The 14,927-nt window shown below is 48.6% G+C and overlaps 1 protein-coding gene across 1 annotated transcript in view; it reads left to right on the forward strand.

The window, feature by feature from the left end:
* Positions 1 to 4,315: 4,315 nt before the first annotated feature.
* Medag (mesenteric estrogen dependent adipogenesis) overlaps positions 4,316 to 14,927 on the forward strand; it is a 21,328-nt gene continuing 10,716 nt past the window's right edge. The window contains exons 1-2 of the mRNA XM_005344723.3: positions 4,316 to 4,339; positions 5,275 to 5,583. Coding sequence (XP_005344780.1) covers positions 5,306 to 5,583 — 278 coding nt within the window. The 5' untranslated portion in view covers positions 4,316 to 4,339; positions 5,275 to 5,305. The remainder of the gene's footprint in view (positions 4,340 to 5,274; positions 5,584 to 14,927) is intronic.

Here is a 14,927-nt window from a genome sequence, read left to right on the forward strand (position 1 = left end):
AAGGTCGTGAGACCTCTGGGGACCTCATTGGAGGAAGTGGGTCCCTGGGGACCGGCTGTGACACTCCATAGCCCTGGCCCACTTTACTACGTGATTCCTGCCTGGTGATGCAATGTGACCAGCTGGCCTGCGTCCTGCCACCTGGTGCCATTTACGCCTTCCCCATATGAGGGACTCATCCCCTTGAACTGTGAACCGGAACCAGTCCTCCTTTAATGGCCCAGGACTAGGTCTCTGATATGCAAAAGGAGCCAGCAGAGGCAGACAGACCTCCAGCTGGCACTTCAGGGGAGGTGTCACCACCTTTCTACTTTGTGCTGGCCCAGGACTCGGCAAAGAGACCAACCACCGTGGATGGCCCCAAGCAGCCTGTCCTATCCCATGCAGGTGTTCTGTAGATTCAAACCGAATCCCAGTGCCACCCTTGGTTCCCATGAGCCAACCAGTCTTCGCAGGAGCCGTTTGCGCTGCCTCTGGCCTGCTTTCAGGATCCCACAGTTTCCTGACCCCCACCGGCCTCAGCACCCCAGAACACCGAGTATCCCGCCCACTGTTTAAGAAGATGCCCTCAGAGAGCCGAGGAGTAAAGCTCACCAGGATCATCCCACGGGCCGGATAGGCGTGTGTGTGGACCCCAGAGCAGTGTTGGTTTGGGCAGACAGAAGCAATGAGCTCAGCCAACCGCACAGCCAGAGCCCAATGAGGTAAGCCTGGACGCGAGGAAGGAAAATTTTCCATTCTGGTTCAGTCATGACTAAAGCTGTCAGGAGTCAGTACAGTAAATATGAATGTGAACTTCTTTGCATAAAACATCTTTGCAAATCTGGGCTTTCCGCTGCTCCATATGTTCCTGCCTCGGCTTTCACACGGCTCTGACAGTTGTAACCACAGGGAAAAAAAATGATCCGAGGCATGCTCGGTGTATTTTGTTCGCTTATTTAACAAACATTCAATAGTACTTATTTATGCCTGGCACTGTTTTTAGAATGTTATGCATAACCATGACACAGCGCTGTTTATCATTTATTTATTCATTCATTCAGTGGAAATAAATTGGATATCTTTATGAAGCCACAATGTGCCTGGAATAAAAAGGCATGGGATGGAGCTGTTCTTTTGCTAGTGAGAGATACAGAGACAGGCATGAATGGCAGCAGTTCTAGAAAACGTGGAAATAAAGGCGGGCACCACAGAGGTCATTTACCCCTAGGAGGAGGTGGGGTCATCTGACTTAACCCCATGTGTAATGTCTGTCGCATTAAAATGTGAGCAGAGGTCTGTAAAGTGAGACGCGAGCCACACGGCAGGAACAGCCTTTGTGCACCGTGGTGGAAATGCCAGCCCCACCTTCCAAGAGTAGCAAGCCATGTTTTCCGATTCTTAAGCATGTATGTGGGAATCAGGAGTCTGTTGGGTTTCGCTGTCGTGAAGCATCTGAGACCGAACAGCTTCAGAAGCACGGATTTAGGAGCTAGAGACATGGATTGGCGATTAAGAGCATGTACTGCTCTTGCAGGGGACCAGAATTCAGTTCCCAGCACCCCTATCTGCTGGCTCACAACCTCCTGTATCTCAAGTAGCAGGGAAATTATCACCCTCTTCTGGTCTCTGTCAGTACTGCATCCGTGGGCACAATCCACACTTCATCTTCCCACCACATACAAATAATTAAAAGTAATAAAATACTGAAAAACAAGGGCCAAAGAGATGGCTTAGCAGTTAAGAGCCCTGGTCACTCTTGCAGAGGACCTAAGCTCAGTTCCCAGCACCTACATAATGTTCACAACTGCCTGTAACTCCAGTCCCAGGGCTCTGATGCCCTCTTCTGTCTCCCATGGGCATTTGGCATGCGTGTGGTACACATACACACAGACAGGTGAAATATAAACATAAAATAAATACATCTTAAAAATAGCTTGAAAAATAAAGCTTTAAAAACCTAAATGAAAAACTTTAAGAACCAACGAGTTTAATTTTTTTTCACGTGTGAGTCTAGAAGGCAAGATCAAGGGACAAGTTCTGTTTCTGGTATCCTCCTGGCTTGGAATGACCCTAATGGGTCCAACGATGGTATTTCTTTTTCTTGCCTGCCCCAAACGCCCTGGAGTCTCTTATGGGTACCAGTTGTCACAATTGCTTGTCTGTTGCTTGATAAAATACACTGCCGAGAGCAACCTAAAGGAGAGAGGGCTTGTTTAGTTTCAATCCCAGTCTGTCACCAGCTGCTTCAAGCTCCGGCTGTTCTGGCTTCTCTGCCCTGATGGATGGAACTGTGAAGCCACATCCAGAGAAACACTAAAGAGCAAGGGGCTGAGAAGGAAGTAAGAAAATACCCAAGACTTGCAGGTGCCACATTCAGCAGGCAGAGGTAGCCAATGGGTCGGAGGACTGTGGTGGGGTGGCGGTGGAGGAGGGCCAGGGTGGGGAGGGATGAAAGGCAGTTTCAGATGCTTTCAGCATTCTGGAGAGAGGGATGGACATGCCCCATAGGATGATGGGCACATCTCATAGGATGATGGATACAGGAATGAGCACATTCAGTAGGAGGAAGAGGTTCCCTGGAGACACCGGTGGAAAGCCTTGTGGAGAGGCTGGATAGACTTGGGTAGACTGTCTGAGAGCCTGGCAAGAGTCTGGGCTGTACCTGGATATATAGGGATCATCAGCTTTAGGGGCCACCAGAGCCAAAGGTTTGAACAACGCCATCCATGAAAGAGGAAGCTGCCAAGGACAGAACCCTGAGACTCAGGACAAACAAATGGCCTGAGATGAGAGAAAACAACCAGGGAAAGACGAGAGGTGGCACTGTCTTGTGATGACTTCGGGACGCAGTGTGTGGGCTGTCAGCCGTTGAACTCAGAGAAGTCCCCTGATGGGGGCATCACACACACACTTGGGTGACGTTTGCTATGGGCTAGACACTGTTTAGAGTGCTTTGCCGACAAACCCCACAGTTTGCATGTGAAGCAGCTGGAACACACAGGGTTGATCCCAGTGTGCTCAGTGTCCAGGGAGCTCCTTGAACCTGAGCCTTTGGCTGTATTCCTGCCCCGCCACTCCCTAGTCTCAAATTGCACCAGATTTTAGAAATGAGACCGTCTAAAGACCTAAGGGTTTAAGAAACTGATTCTAGTTGACACAGCTAATGGGTTCCCAAGCCAGACATTAAATTCTAACCAAGCACATGGACTACCCCACAACTTCTTCAGGAGTTAAGTGGGGAGAGGGAAGGGCAAGGACAAGGCTGGCTGGAGACATCGGAGCAGGAAATGTCTGCCAGCTTTGGCAATAGGGAGGTCACTGATATTTTATTAGGGTCAGTTTCAATGGTGCCCTGGGGTGAGATGGCAGAGAAGGAATTTAGACAACTCTTTGGGTGAGCTTGATTTAGGGAAAAATAGCTAATACAGGAGGTGAGATGAAAGAATAAAGACCATTTGATGTACGAGAGAGGAAGACAACAGATATTTGTATTCTCTGTGTGTGTGTGTGTGTTCCTGTGGCTGTGTGTTGTCTCGTGTGTGTGTGTTCCTGTGGATATGTGCACACACACACAGGAGGGTTTTTAGCACGGCTGTGCACCTGTGTACGTATGTGGAGGTCCCAGGTCAGTGCCGGGTGACTTTCTCAATCACTCTCTCCCTGATTTTTATGAGACAGGATCTCTCAGTGAACCCGGAGCTCATCAGTTCAGCAGGGTTGCCTAGCCAGTGAGCTCCACGCATCTACTCGTCTTCCACCGCCTCAGGTCACAGACGTGTGCCCCTGTGTCGGGCCCAGCTTCTATGTGGGTGATGGGCATCCGAACCCAGAGCCTCCCTCTTGTGTGTCAGGCACTTTGCTAAGCATCTCATCAGCCCCAGATCCTTGGGCTCTGACAGGAAAGTCTAGGAGTGAATGCAGCGGTGGTGTGAACTGGTCTGTGAGAGTTTGTTTGAGTTAAGCTCTCTGTATCACTCAAGGTTGTCTCAGAACCGATAAGATGAATCTCTGGGACAAAGGGGATGCATTAGATTGGCTTTTAGGATATGGCTGGAGTCGTGCAAAAAGCATTCTGATGTGTTCTTCTGGATTCTACAGGTATTGTACTCTTACACACAGGCAAACATTCATACACAAAATAAACAATCACTTAAAATCCTCAAGAAACTGAAGAATAAATGAAATATTGCAGAAAAGTTTTTGTTTGATTCAATTAAACCCAGGCACTATGGAGATAAATTGAATATAGTCTCTGAATTCTACTTGCCTTTCAGGTTCTATGGCCAGATGTCCTCAGTGTTGCCAGGAGTCTCCTGCCTGCTCAGGCACGTTTCCTGAGAGCAGAGACCTTTCATCGGTCAGTGTTAACTGTTGGGAAACTTGCCTGCTCCTCCGTTAGACTACAAGTTCGTGGTTCTTTACCCCTCTTCATTTAATTAAATTGAAAGGGACAACAATCTTTTCATCCCTTAGGAAACTTGTGAGCACATAGTTAGAGCACCCAAATATCTATAAACTGGTGGTCAGAGTCTCAGTCCACGAAGGAGGCCAGCTGGGGGTCTTCCGGCTTGAATCCAAGCACATAACCATCCAAGGGCCCCGGGGGCAGCAGAAGCAAGAGAATCAAGAAATACAGTGCACAAGGGGATGCAGAAAGCCTCGTGGGAAAGTGGCAGGCGGCTCATGGAATGACGCTGGGTGGGTGGGAACCCCCGCCAGGAAGAGCCAAGAGAAGGAAATGCCCGGTCATCTAGGTGGAGAGGGAGGAAGCTGAAGATTTAGACTGCGCATGCGGTGAGGGAATCTAGATGCATATGGAACTCCCAGCCTGAGCTCTGACAGCCCCTGGGCCCCACCCAGGTGGAAAAGTGGGTCAGGGACCCTGGGAGCAGTGGTACCTGAGGGATGGATGGGCGCTGAGCCAGGGCTGGGCATCTGTCGTGGAGAAGATGCTGCACTAGGCAGTGTGCACAGGCAGGGAGGGCCCCACGCGGGGGCTGAGTGTCTGACCCCAGTGAGATGACTAAGTACGTCTTGGCTGTGAGCAGGCGAGGTGGGAGAGCGCCAAGTTATGAAACGCTGATTGCTCTGCTGGAGTGGAGCATCTGGGGTCCTGCCTGGGGGCCGGAGGGGCGTGCCCGGCGCTTGATAAAAAGGCTGCGCAGCGCGGGGACCGCTTTCTCGGTGCCCTGCCGGCAGCACTCCTCGACGGCGGGCAGCCTTAAGGGTGACAGGAGGCTCTGGAGCGACTGCTGTGTGCAGTAGTTAATCCTCCTACTTGGCGATCCTCAGGTTAGGAAGGGGACCGAGCCACAGCCTGGGTATGGCCACCGCAGCGTGCGAGCCTGTGGCTAGACCTAGCCTGACCTCCATTTCGTCCGGGGAGCTCCGCAGCCTGTGGACTTGCGACTGTGAACTGGCCCTGCTGCCCCTGTCGCAGTTGCTCCGCCTACAGCCTGGTGCCTTCCAGCTGCGTGGCGAGCAGCTCGTGGTGCCCGGGCCTGGGGAGCCCACGGACGCGCGAGGGGGCTTCAATGTCTTTGGGGACGGCCTAGTGAGCTTCGACGGGCAGGTCTACCGCCTCAGCAGCTACATCAAGAGGTGGGTGGCCATGCCGTTCGCCCTAGTCTATAGCTCTGTCCCTGCAAATCTTCTACCTGGCTGCTGTCCTCTTTCTGGGAGACCTGGCCACCCTACCTGCCGTCCATAGCCGAACCTTTTTTTTCTCTGAAGCAGCTGAGAAGGGTGTTTGTCTTGGAGGGTGCTTTTCTTGTAACAGCTAAGAAGGGTATCTTGTCGACAGTGTACGGAGTACAGGGTGGGGCACACTCAGCCCCACCCAACACTCCAGCTGGTGACTGCTTTTTCCATTATGCCCATTAAATGGGTCAGATGAGCTCAGCCCGCAGGATGCAGATCCTCACACCTTCTGTAGTTGTGACCACTAATAACTTTAATCGGCAGGAACGTGCAAAAAGGTTATTTTCTTGGGGCTAATTGCTCTCTTGGTGTTTCTTACACCAAGCAACCCTAGTGGAGAAGAAAAGCTCCCAGAAGCCCAGTCCAGAGCCGCTATTGACTCTTGGGTAACTAGCCAGCTTGGGCATAAATAAATAAATAAGCATAGAGTGTATCTGCCGGGTTTGCTGCAGAGCACTGAGAGAGCCCATCCAATGGTTCTCAGGAACTGTTGTGGCCAAAAGAATAAACACCCGGTGATAGACTTGAAGGATGTGGAAATGGGCTTTGATCTCAGTGGCAGGAGGGAGGGAGGGCCATCCATGATGGATTCCACTTGGCCAGGTTGCTCTGGAAGACGAAGGTACACAGCCCTTATACATGTTTAGTAGGGTGCTGAGTGTCCCAAAACCAACTGGGTCTGAGTGGTGCAGTCCGGGAAACGGTGATGTGTACTCTGTGGAGAGGGTGGAGCCGAAGGGCCAAGCAAATGAGACATTGACCGGTGCATTCTCCCACAGCAGGAAGGACCCTTAGGATGGCGTGCGTTTTGAATGCCTGAGAAAACGTTCCCTACCAAGACTTTCTCCTTGGTAGGGAAATAGAAATGCCAGTTTGTAAGAGGAAGAGGGGGGCACTCAGTTAGAAAGTTTCGGCTGGGGAGACCGCTCTGCTCCTGAAGTGAGGGGACATGAGTTCCGATTCCCAGCCCTAGTGTGAAAATGTCCGTGTAACGTGAACCCCAGTGCTCAGGGGTGTGAAGACAGGACAGTTACTGGGGCTTGCTGGCCTCCACCCTGTCCCTAAACTGACAAGTTCCTGGTTTAGTGAGAGAACCTGTTTGAAACTATTAAGATGGACACGCATGCATTGGTGCACCTCATGCGCTCGTACACGTACACACACACACATATGCATACACACATGCACACACATGCATACACACAATTACAATGTTCCCAGTGACCTGAAGCCAAGGTAAGACACTCTGCATCAATCAGCCCCCCCCCCCCCATCTTAGTCTATAATACTGGAAACTTCAGAATAGATTTGAGGCTTGTCATTAACTTTTTTCAGGGTGCATTTTATACACCCTGGCTTCCCCTCACATACACCATTGTGGGAGGGTGTTCACACCTCAGAGACACAAAGACCACTGAGATGTTTCTCCATTGAAGAGTGGAATTTGCAGCATGTTTTCTTGTAGGGAGCATGCATGGTGGGAGCTTTTCTAACTGTGCGGGCAGTCTGAAGAGGAATGGGAGCGAGCCAGTCTGACTAGGGCGTGTTTTCTAGGTGGAAGACTGGGCTCAGGACAGCAGCCAGGAGGTGGGAGCATCCCGAACTTAGCCTTCTCAAGATTCTTTTGCTCCGGTTGGTAGGATGGACCCAGTCGGCATTGACCCTGACGATAGCATTGCCTGTGGCACAGGTCTCGCCTGGATGCTTCCAGATTCTTGGAATTTAATGAAAAGAAATAATTGCAAAGTAACAGGGAAGTTTTATTTTTCCAAGAGAATTCTCTCCTTTTTTTTTTTTTTACTATTTTAAAATTATGTGTAGGTGTATCTGAGTGTGCATGTGGATGTGGGTGAAGGCCAGGGTCAGTAGATCCCCTGGGGCTGGAGTACAGGCTTGTGATGAGCCATCTCTCCAGCCCCAGGACAACTTTAATCAAACAAAGCAGTAGTACAAATTAGTCAGGAATATACTATTAAGAGTGCCAGTGGACGGCTTGAATGAAGACATTCAAGGCCCATATTGCCCGAGGCTTCTTTCTATGGTGGAAAGGAAAGTGGAGCTGGTTTCCTTTTCTTTTCCTTTTTTAAGATTATTTTTATTGTGTGAACATTTTGCATGCTTGTATGTATGTTTGTTGTGTGTGTGTCTTGTCCCTGTGGAGACCAGAAGAGAACAGAGGAGCCGGTTTCTGAGGGATGTAGTTTGGGTGGGTCTGTTTTGATTGATGGGCTAGAATTATGTAAGCTGTTGCTCACTACACCCGCCCCTTTCCGTGTTGCGTCTGATTTTAATCATCCGCACTGATAATACACGGGCATAAGATGGTAATTAGAGGATTCTATAGTTCATCAGTGAGCACAGCTTGTCTCTTTGTGAATGTACTCAAAGCTGGTTCAGGTCGGATTGTCCCCCCACCCCCCCAATGGCCTGATGAGTGTGTAGTAATTAAATAGAATTTAAGTTCGATGGTTCTTAAATGGGGGACAAAGTTATTCTACTGTTCCCAGTGGGAGCTGTGGCTCGATGCAGGTGGGTGTTCTAGGTTGCTAACAGGTTGCTAGGTGCATTGCTCTGGTGTGTGTGTGTGTACGTGTATGTGTGTGTGTGTGTGTGTGTGTGTGTGTGCAGTTTGTAGGTAAGGGTTGCAAGTGGCTAAGTGCTGTATTAGAAGAGAGTGTGTGCATAGCCCCAACCAAGTGGATTCAGGATGTCTGTCTCCATAGCATATACTACTTCTGTCAATATATACACCAAAGCCATGTCTTCTCCTTGTGTATATATATATATATATATGCATTTATAACATATTTATCTATGTATGCATATATAATCTATCTATTTATCTAAAATAGCCTTCAATTTGATGTTACTGCTACTGTGGCATAGGGTCTACCGATTTTGAGTGTTGTTGGCATAACACTCCAGTTGGATTTTCTCAAAGCTGGGCAAGTGGTGGAGGCGAGCAGCCTGGTTTCAATGTGTCTGGCATCTGCAGAGTCTGTCTGTACACAATAGGAACTTGACATTTGTAACAAGCTGAGGCCTAGCCGTGATGGACTTTAGCGAGCTTTCATCTTTTTTTTGCAGCCACCACATTCCTGCCTTAGGTGCGGGATGGCATCTAACCAAGAACAGCGGCCAAGGCGGTTAGATTGAGAAAGGCAGGGGCAGGATCGTCAGCGCTTTGCACCACTGACCTTTAAGAATCGTACACAGACCTTCCCAGAAATGGAGATGCAGTGCCAGTGTCCCCGGCCAACTCGGATGCTCCAAGACGTGTGGCTAAGAATCCTTGCTCTACCAATTACTTAGGTTTTTAGCCCAAGACGTGTGGCTAAGAATCCTTGCTCTACTAATTACTTAGGTTTTTAGCCCCCACGATGAGCATTTTGTGTGAGGAATAGTCCATAGTGTAATCAAGATGTAAGGCCTCAAAGGCGTGTTCTCTTCCTTTCCTGGGCTCCTTTCCCAAGAAACTTCAAAGATTGCCCTTGGCACCCAAATGAGCCCCTCACTGAAGGCATCTCTCCTCCTTCCTCAGGTTCTTTTTTCTGATACTTAACATTTTTCTCAACACAACACTAAGTAAATTATAGAAGGCAAGCCTTTCCTGGTTGTTTAGTGACAGCCATAAAGATCCTCTGAAAACCTGCTTTAAAATATTTGTTTTAATTTGTGGAGCTAGTAAGCAAATCTCTAGCATCAACATCATCATCATTCAAGATTTCTGTCCATGTCATATCTACAGCCTGCTCAGGACACGACCCGTATGTAATGCTTACCAAGAGACTTGAAAGACAAACCCACATTGATTGTTGTGCATGCACACACACATACACAGACATATATACGACATACATACACACACAGAGAAACACATATACAGATATACACAGACACATACAGACACACACAGAGACACACACAGACACACATACACAGACACATATACAACATACATACACACACAGAGAGACACATACACAGATATACACAGACACATCCAGGCACACAGACACACAGACACACACACACACACACACAGATGCACATACCATCTTTCCCCTAAGATGCAGCCTATTACTGACATGCATTGGCAATGTCTGGCAAACATGACCTCTGCACTGTGCACTGCTCTCCTGGCATGAAAGAGGCTTCTGGGTAATCTAAATAAATAAAAGAAGAAGTGTGACTGCTAATGTTGACTTGAGTCCCCAGAAGGGCGCAAAGTATTTTACCAGTATCATCGTGTGAAATCACACAACATGGACCCTATTGCTGTTGTTTATTTTTTTATGAAGGAAAAATAAAGGTAATGAACCCATGGAAGACACTGGCATCGGCTGAGCTGTGGTTTCTAAGCAGGGCTGTCGGACTATGCCTGTGAGTTCAGGAGACTGCCACAAGCAAGAAGCAGTTTGCCTTCCAATGGAGTGGCGGTTTCTCACACTTCCGGAGGCCCCAGATAAATAACTGGCCTTCCATCGGTTGTCCACACTGAGTTTAAATCGGTCTGATGAAGGAACTAAGGGTGGGATTTTTAAGGAAGAAGATATAGAATCTGGCCTTACCCATAGCTGACCAACTGGGAGATAAGCAACCCTCTTCTGTCAGGGCACCCTGTGGGGTCGAAACGCTTGGGAATAGTGGGTAAAGAAGAGTAGGTCTTGGCTGTCCAAGACTCATCTCCATCTCACAGTGAGAAGTGACAGCCTTCTGTCAGCTCTGGCAGGGCCACAGTTCCGGGCGTCAGCATGGAGGTCTCTACTTGGCCAGCTTGGGCCCTGTCCTGTGATCTCCTGCTCTCCTTCCCATCTCAGACGTAGAAACTGACTTGTGCGGCATCCTTCCCCAGGAGACAGCGTGATACTGGTGAGGTGACACCCGTCCGTCTGCAACCTGAGCAGTGAGTAGGGTGAGAGCCAGCCTCGAGGAAGTGTATGTGAGCCCGAGCGGCAAGTCCTGCACTGTGTCTGGGAAGGGACCCTGGGACATTTCCTTACTTTTTGTAAAGTAAGTTTCCTCATCTTTCAAATGAGAATAACAATCACCTTATAAAATGGGCTTAGTGAAGACAGGACTTTCATTCCCAGCACCCACATCAGATGGCTCTCCACTGCCTCCAACTCCTGCTCCAGGGTACCCGCTGCCCCCTTCTGGCCTCTGTGGGAACTGCATCCACATTCACAAACCCATTCACAGAAACATGTACATATATAATGAAAAAAAAAACTCTTAAAAATAATCACCTCAGTATTAGAATTAGACTTGGCGAAATCCCGAAGGAACAAATTTTAGCACATATTGATCCCTTGCCAGCCATTAGTTTCTGTATCATTACTGAGCCTCATACGGGAGCCCAAAAGTTTCATGCAAACCGTATTTGATCTGGTCACCCTCTCATGGGAAGCTTGCCTGTTTTGTTGGTGATGGAAATGAGTTTTAGGAAAAGTTAAACAGCCTCAGAGATCACAGCCCAGGCACTCCAAGGCTTCTTGGCTTGGCTCCCCCAGAGCTTCGCTCTGGTTTTAAGCTATGCTGTCTGCTTCTTAGTAGCAGCACCCCCATCCCCCCACCCCCCATCATTGTTAAATGACTACCTGCCTTCTGCCCTCACAAGCTGCGCCTCCTGTCAGCTACAGCAGCCCTCTTGCTCCTTGCCTACGTGTATTCGGCAGTCTCTCACCCGTACCTACCTTTGCTTTCCCCTGATGTCTCGGTGTGTGAATGATGGACCAACTTTTTTTTAAATTTATTTATTTATTAAAGATTTCCGTCTCTTCCCCGCCACCGCCTCCCATTTCCCTCCCCCTCCCCCTATCAAGTCTCCCTCCCTCCTCAGCCCGAAGAGCACTTAGGGTTCCCTGACCTGTGGGAAGTCCAAGGAACCCCCACCTCCATCCAGGTCTAATAAGTTGAGCATCCAAACTGCCTAGGCTCCTACAAAGCCAGTACGTGCAGTAGGATCAGAAACCCAGTGCCATTGTTCTTGAGTTCTCAGTAGTCCTCATTGTCCGCTATGTTCAGAGAGACCGGTTTTATCCCAGGCTTTTTCAGACCCAGGCCAGCCGGCCTTGGTGAGTTCCCAATAGAACATCCCCATTGTCTCAGTATGTGGGTTCACCCCTTGCGGTCCTTATTTCCTTGCTCGTGCTCTCTCTCCTTCTGCTCCTGATTTGGACCTTGAGAATTATGGATGGACCAACTTTTAAGTGGTGGGACGCCCTCTTCTGTTGGTGTTTCTCAAACTGTTGGCAACTTAACATGCAAGTTTCCTGGGGTTCTCAATGAAAACACAGATTCTGGGTGGATGGAATCGGGCAAGGACTTGAGTTCTGCGCTTGGATGAATTCTTAGGCAGGCTGATGCAGGCGGTCCAGCGACCACACGCTGAGCAAGAAGGACTTCTACCACTACCATTGCACATTGAAATAATGGGTTTTCCCTGGCTCTCTAATGTACCACGTGACTCCTGCTCGTTTTTTTGTGCTAGCAGACCCTCCTCACAGTGGGTCACAGAGAGCTATGACTGATGGTCAAGGTTAGATGTGGCTCGGGGTCGCCGTGAGCCTTGGTTCTGGAATGGAGTTCACACATCACTGAGCTTGGACTTGAAGTCCATCTTATTTTGAGACATGGCTTTCTCTGACATTGTCCTGCCCTCAGATCTTTGCCCTGAGGTCAGGCTTAGAAAGCTATAGTCTAAAAGTAATGTGGGGACAGTGTAAAAGGAAGACACGATCATTAGAAGGACCTGTTATCTTAAAGTAACCTTAAAGCTGTTTACATTTTGCCACCCCCTATGCTAACTTTAGCAAACATAATATTCAGGGCACGGAGGTGATATTTGCATTACTAATTCAGAAGTGTTCGTGATTAAACACGGAATAACCGGTCCCTGGTGCCAGCTAGTAAGATATCCTGAATTAAAAGCAATAACTAAATGTCAGGCAGACACAGAAACACCTGTGGAACGGAATGACGAGACCCTCTGATCTTTTTGTTTTGTAATGATTTTTATGTTCAAATTTTACAATCCTAAATTTCAAATAAGCACCCACATTTACTTATCTCACTGGAATTTTGACACGTTAGACAGAGGGGCCATGACTGGGAACTGGGAATGGGGTTAATGAGATAGAGTGGCCGCCTTTCACTTAGGTGACTTACGTGGTTACTAAACTGAAAGCTTCAGAAGTCAATACATCGTACTTTTTAAATCGTGCACCATTGTGAGCTGCATGATGCAATCTTTTGTGTCATTCCTCCCCACCCCAGCACGTGGCTTATCCCTTTGTCCTGAGTGCCCAGGCTGTAATATGCTGCCCACCTGCCATCACTTAGACGTCTAGCTTTTCAGCTCCGCTGTCTGGGTACTGCAGATTGCAGCACTGTGTGCGGACACGGTGCCGTCCAGCGGTTCCACAGCCTCCAGGTGGATAAGAAGGGATTCCTGTGATTCTTCTTTGTGGCCAGGTTAGACATAGGGAATATACTCCTTTTCTATAAATTATGCTGTCAAAATTCTCTGATAGGCAGCATTTGCACACACCCCAGATAAATGACCCTTGAAATGGCCTCCGAGTCATCATAGACAGGGAAGTTCTGCTGCACCTGCTTCTACCGTCCAGTTGTTTCCTTGGGCTCACACTCTATACACAGTGCATGACCCCGTCTAGTTTACACAGAGACTCAGTGTGGGACTTCCTAGATCCTCTCCTCTGCATGCAGCCATGACTCTCTGAGCCCTACGCGCGGCAAGAGGCCCCTTGTTCTCCCGGCTAGTGGTCGCTTCTGACTTGATGCTTCTTCTTCTTGTACTGTGTGTGGGTTTGCTGAAGACAACTTGGCGATAGCAAAATTCAGTGATGTCTCCGGCCGGATGTCAGTTGATCTTATAGGGAGAAGGAAATGCCACACTGTCGTTGTGTCCTCAGAAAAGTGTGTGGAACTGCTTCCTTTGGGGGCTCCATTGTGTGTGAGTACCAGGTGTTCCTCTAGAGAGCAGCCATCAGACTGCAGACAAGGGAAAGGGAATTGCCATCAGGGAAGGTGGTAAGAACGCTAAATGGGTGGGTGGGTCACAGGTGCCACACACGCGTGTGGAGAGAGAGAGAGAGAGAGAGAGAGAGAGAGAGAGAGAGAGAGAGAGACTGGGCCTGGCATTGGCTTTTGAAACCTGCAGCCAGTGACAAGACCACACAATTGTTAATTCTTCGCTAACAGTTCTACTAAGTGGGGAGCGAGCATTCAAGCATAGGATTCTACGGAGACCATTCTCATTTAGACTACTACACCCTTGAAGGAAGCCGGTTTGCATTTGGATCTTTTTATTAACCATATAGAGGCATATGAAGGCTGTTTGGAAAAATCGGAGGGTAGCGGAGGAAAGCTAACTCACAAGATGAGAGTCAGGACTGACTCAGAGAGAACTTTCTGGAGAAGAATAACAACAGAAAACCAAAAAAGCTACATTTAATGAGGATATGGGCCGAAATCCATTAACAGTTTGGTTTTTGTAATTACACGAACCGAGAATGGAAAAATGTGACTTAGTAATAGTTTGTAGGAAAGATGATTAATGGCGTGACCCATGCAGGAGGTTGTGCTTCTCCTGGGATTACCGGGGGGTGGGGGGGACAAGGGGAGGAGTGGGAAAATTCCAGACCTTTTAGGCAGGATGAATCCACTGAAGAAGGGTCAGCGAATTCTACCTCTTCCATTCTGCTCTTTTTGTTCATTTTTTTGGTTAAGAGAATGGTTTTTACTGTAGTTATGAGAGAGAGAGAAAATAGCCAGAGGCAGTTATATAACAGTCATGTGGAAGAGTCCAGAGCAGAGAGAGAAAGCAGTAGACTGAACATGGTCAGCAGACTGGACCAGGCCATGAGAGACAGCAGAGAAAGACACACACGCACATACCACACACACACACACACACACACACACACACACACACACACACGAGGCGGGGAGACACAGAGAGGAAGAGAAGCATAGAGAGAGGGAGAACATGGGAGAGTGAGAGAGACAGAGAGGCGGGGTGGCGTTGTTCATCATTGATCGGGGGAACTCAGGACTCTGATAGCTTCAGATGAACTTTTTGCTCATGTGATGTAGGGCATTGATCTCATCTGGCAAAGGCTTCCCTCAAAGCAACACGTTGATACCAATCCACCCCAAGGACCATAGACCCCTCAGTCACTTAGCAATGACCCGAAGGGGATTTTCTTTTTTTTTTTTTT

Source organism: Microtus ochrogaster, chromosome 2 (genome assembly GCF_000317375.1).
Source record: "Microtus ochrogaster isolate Prairie Vole_2 chromosome 2, MicOch1.0, whole genome shotgun sequence".
NCBI lineage: Eukaryota > Metazoa > Chordata > Mammalia > Rodentia > Cricetidae > Microtus > Microtus ochrogaster.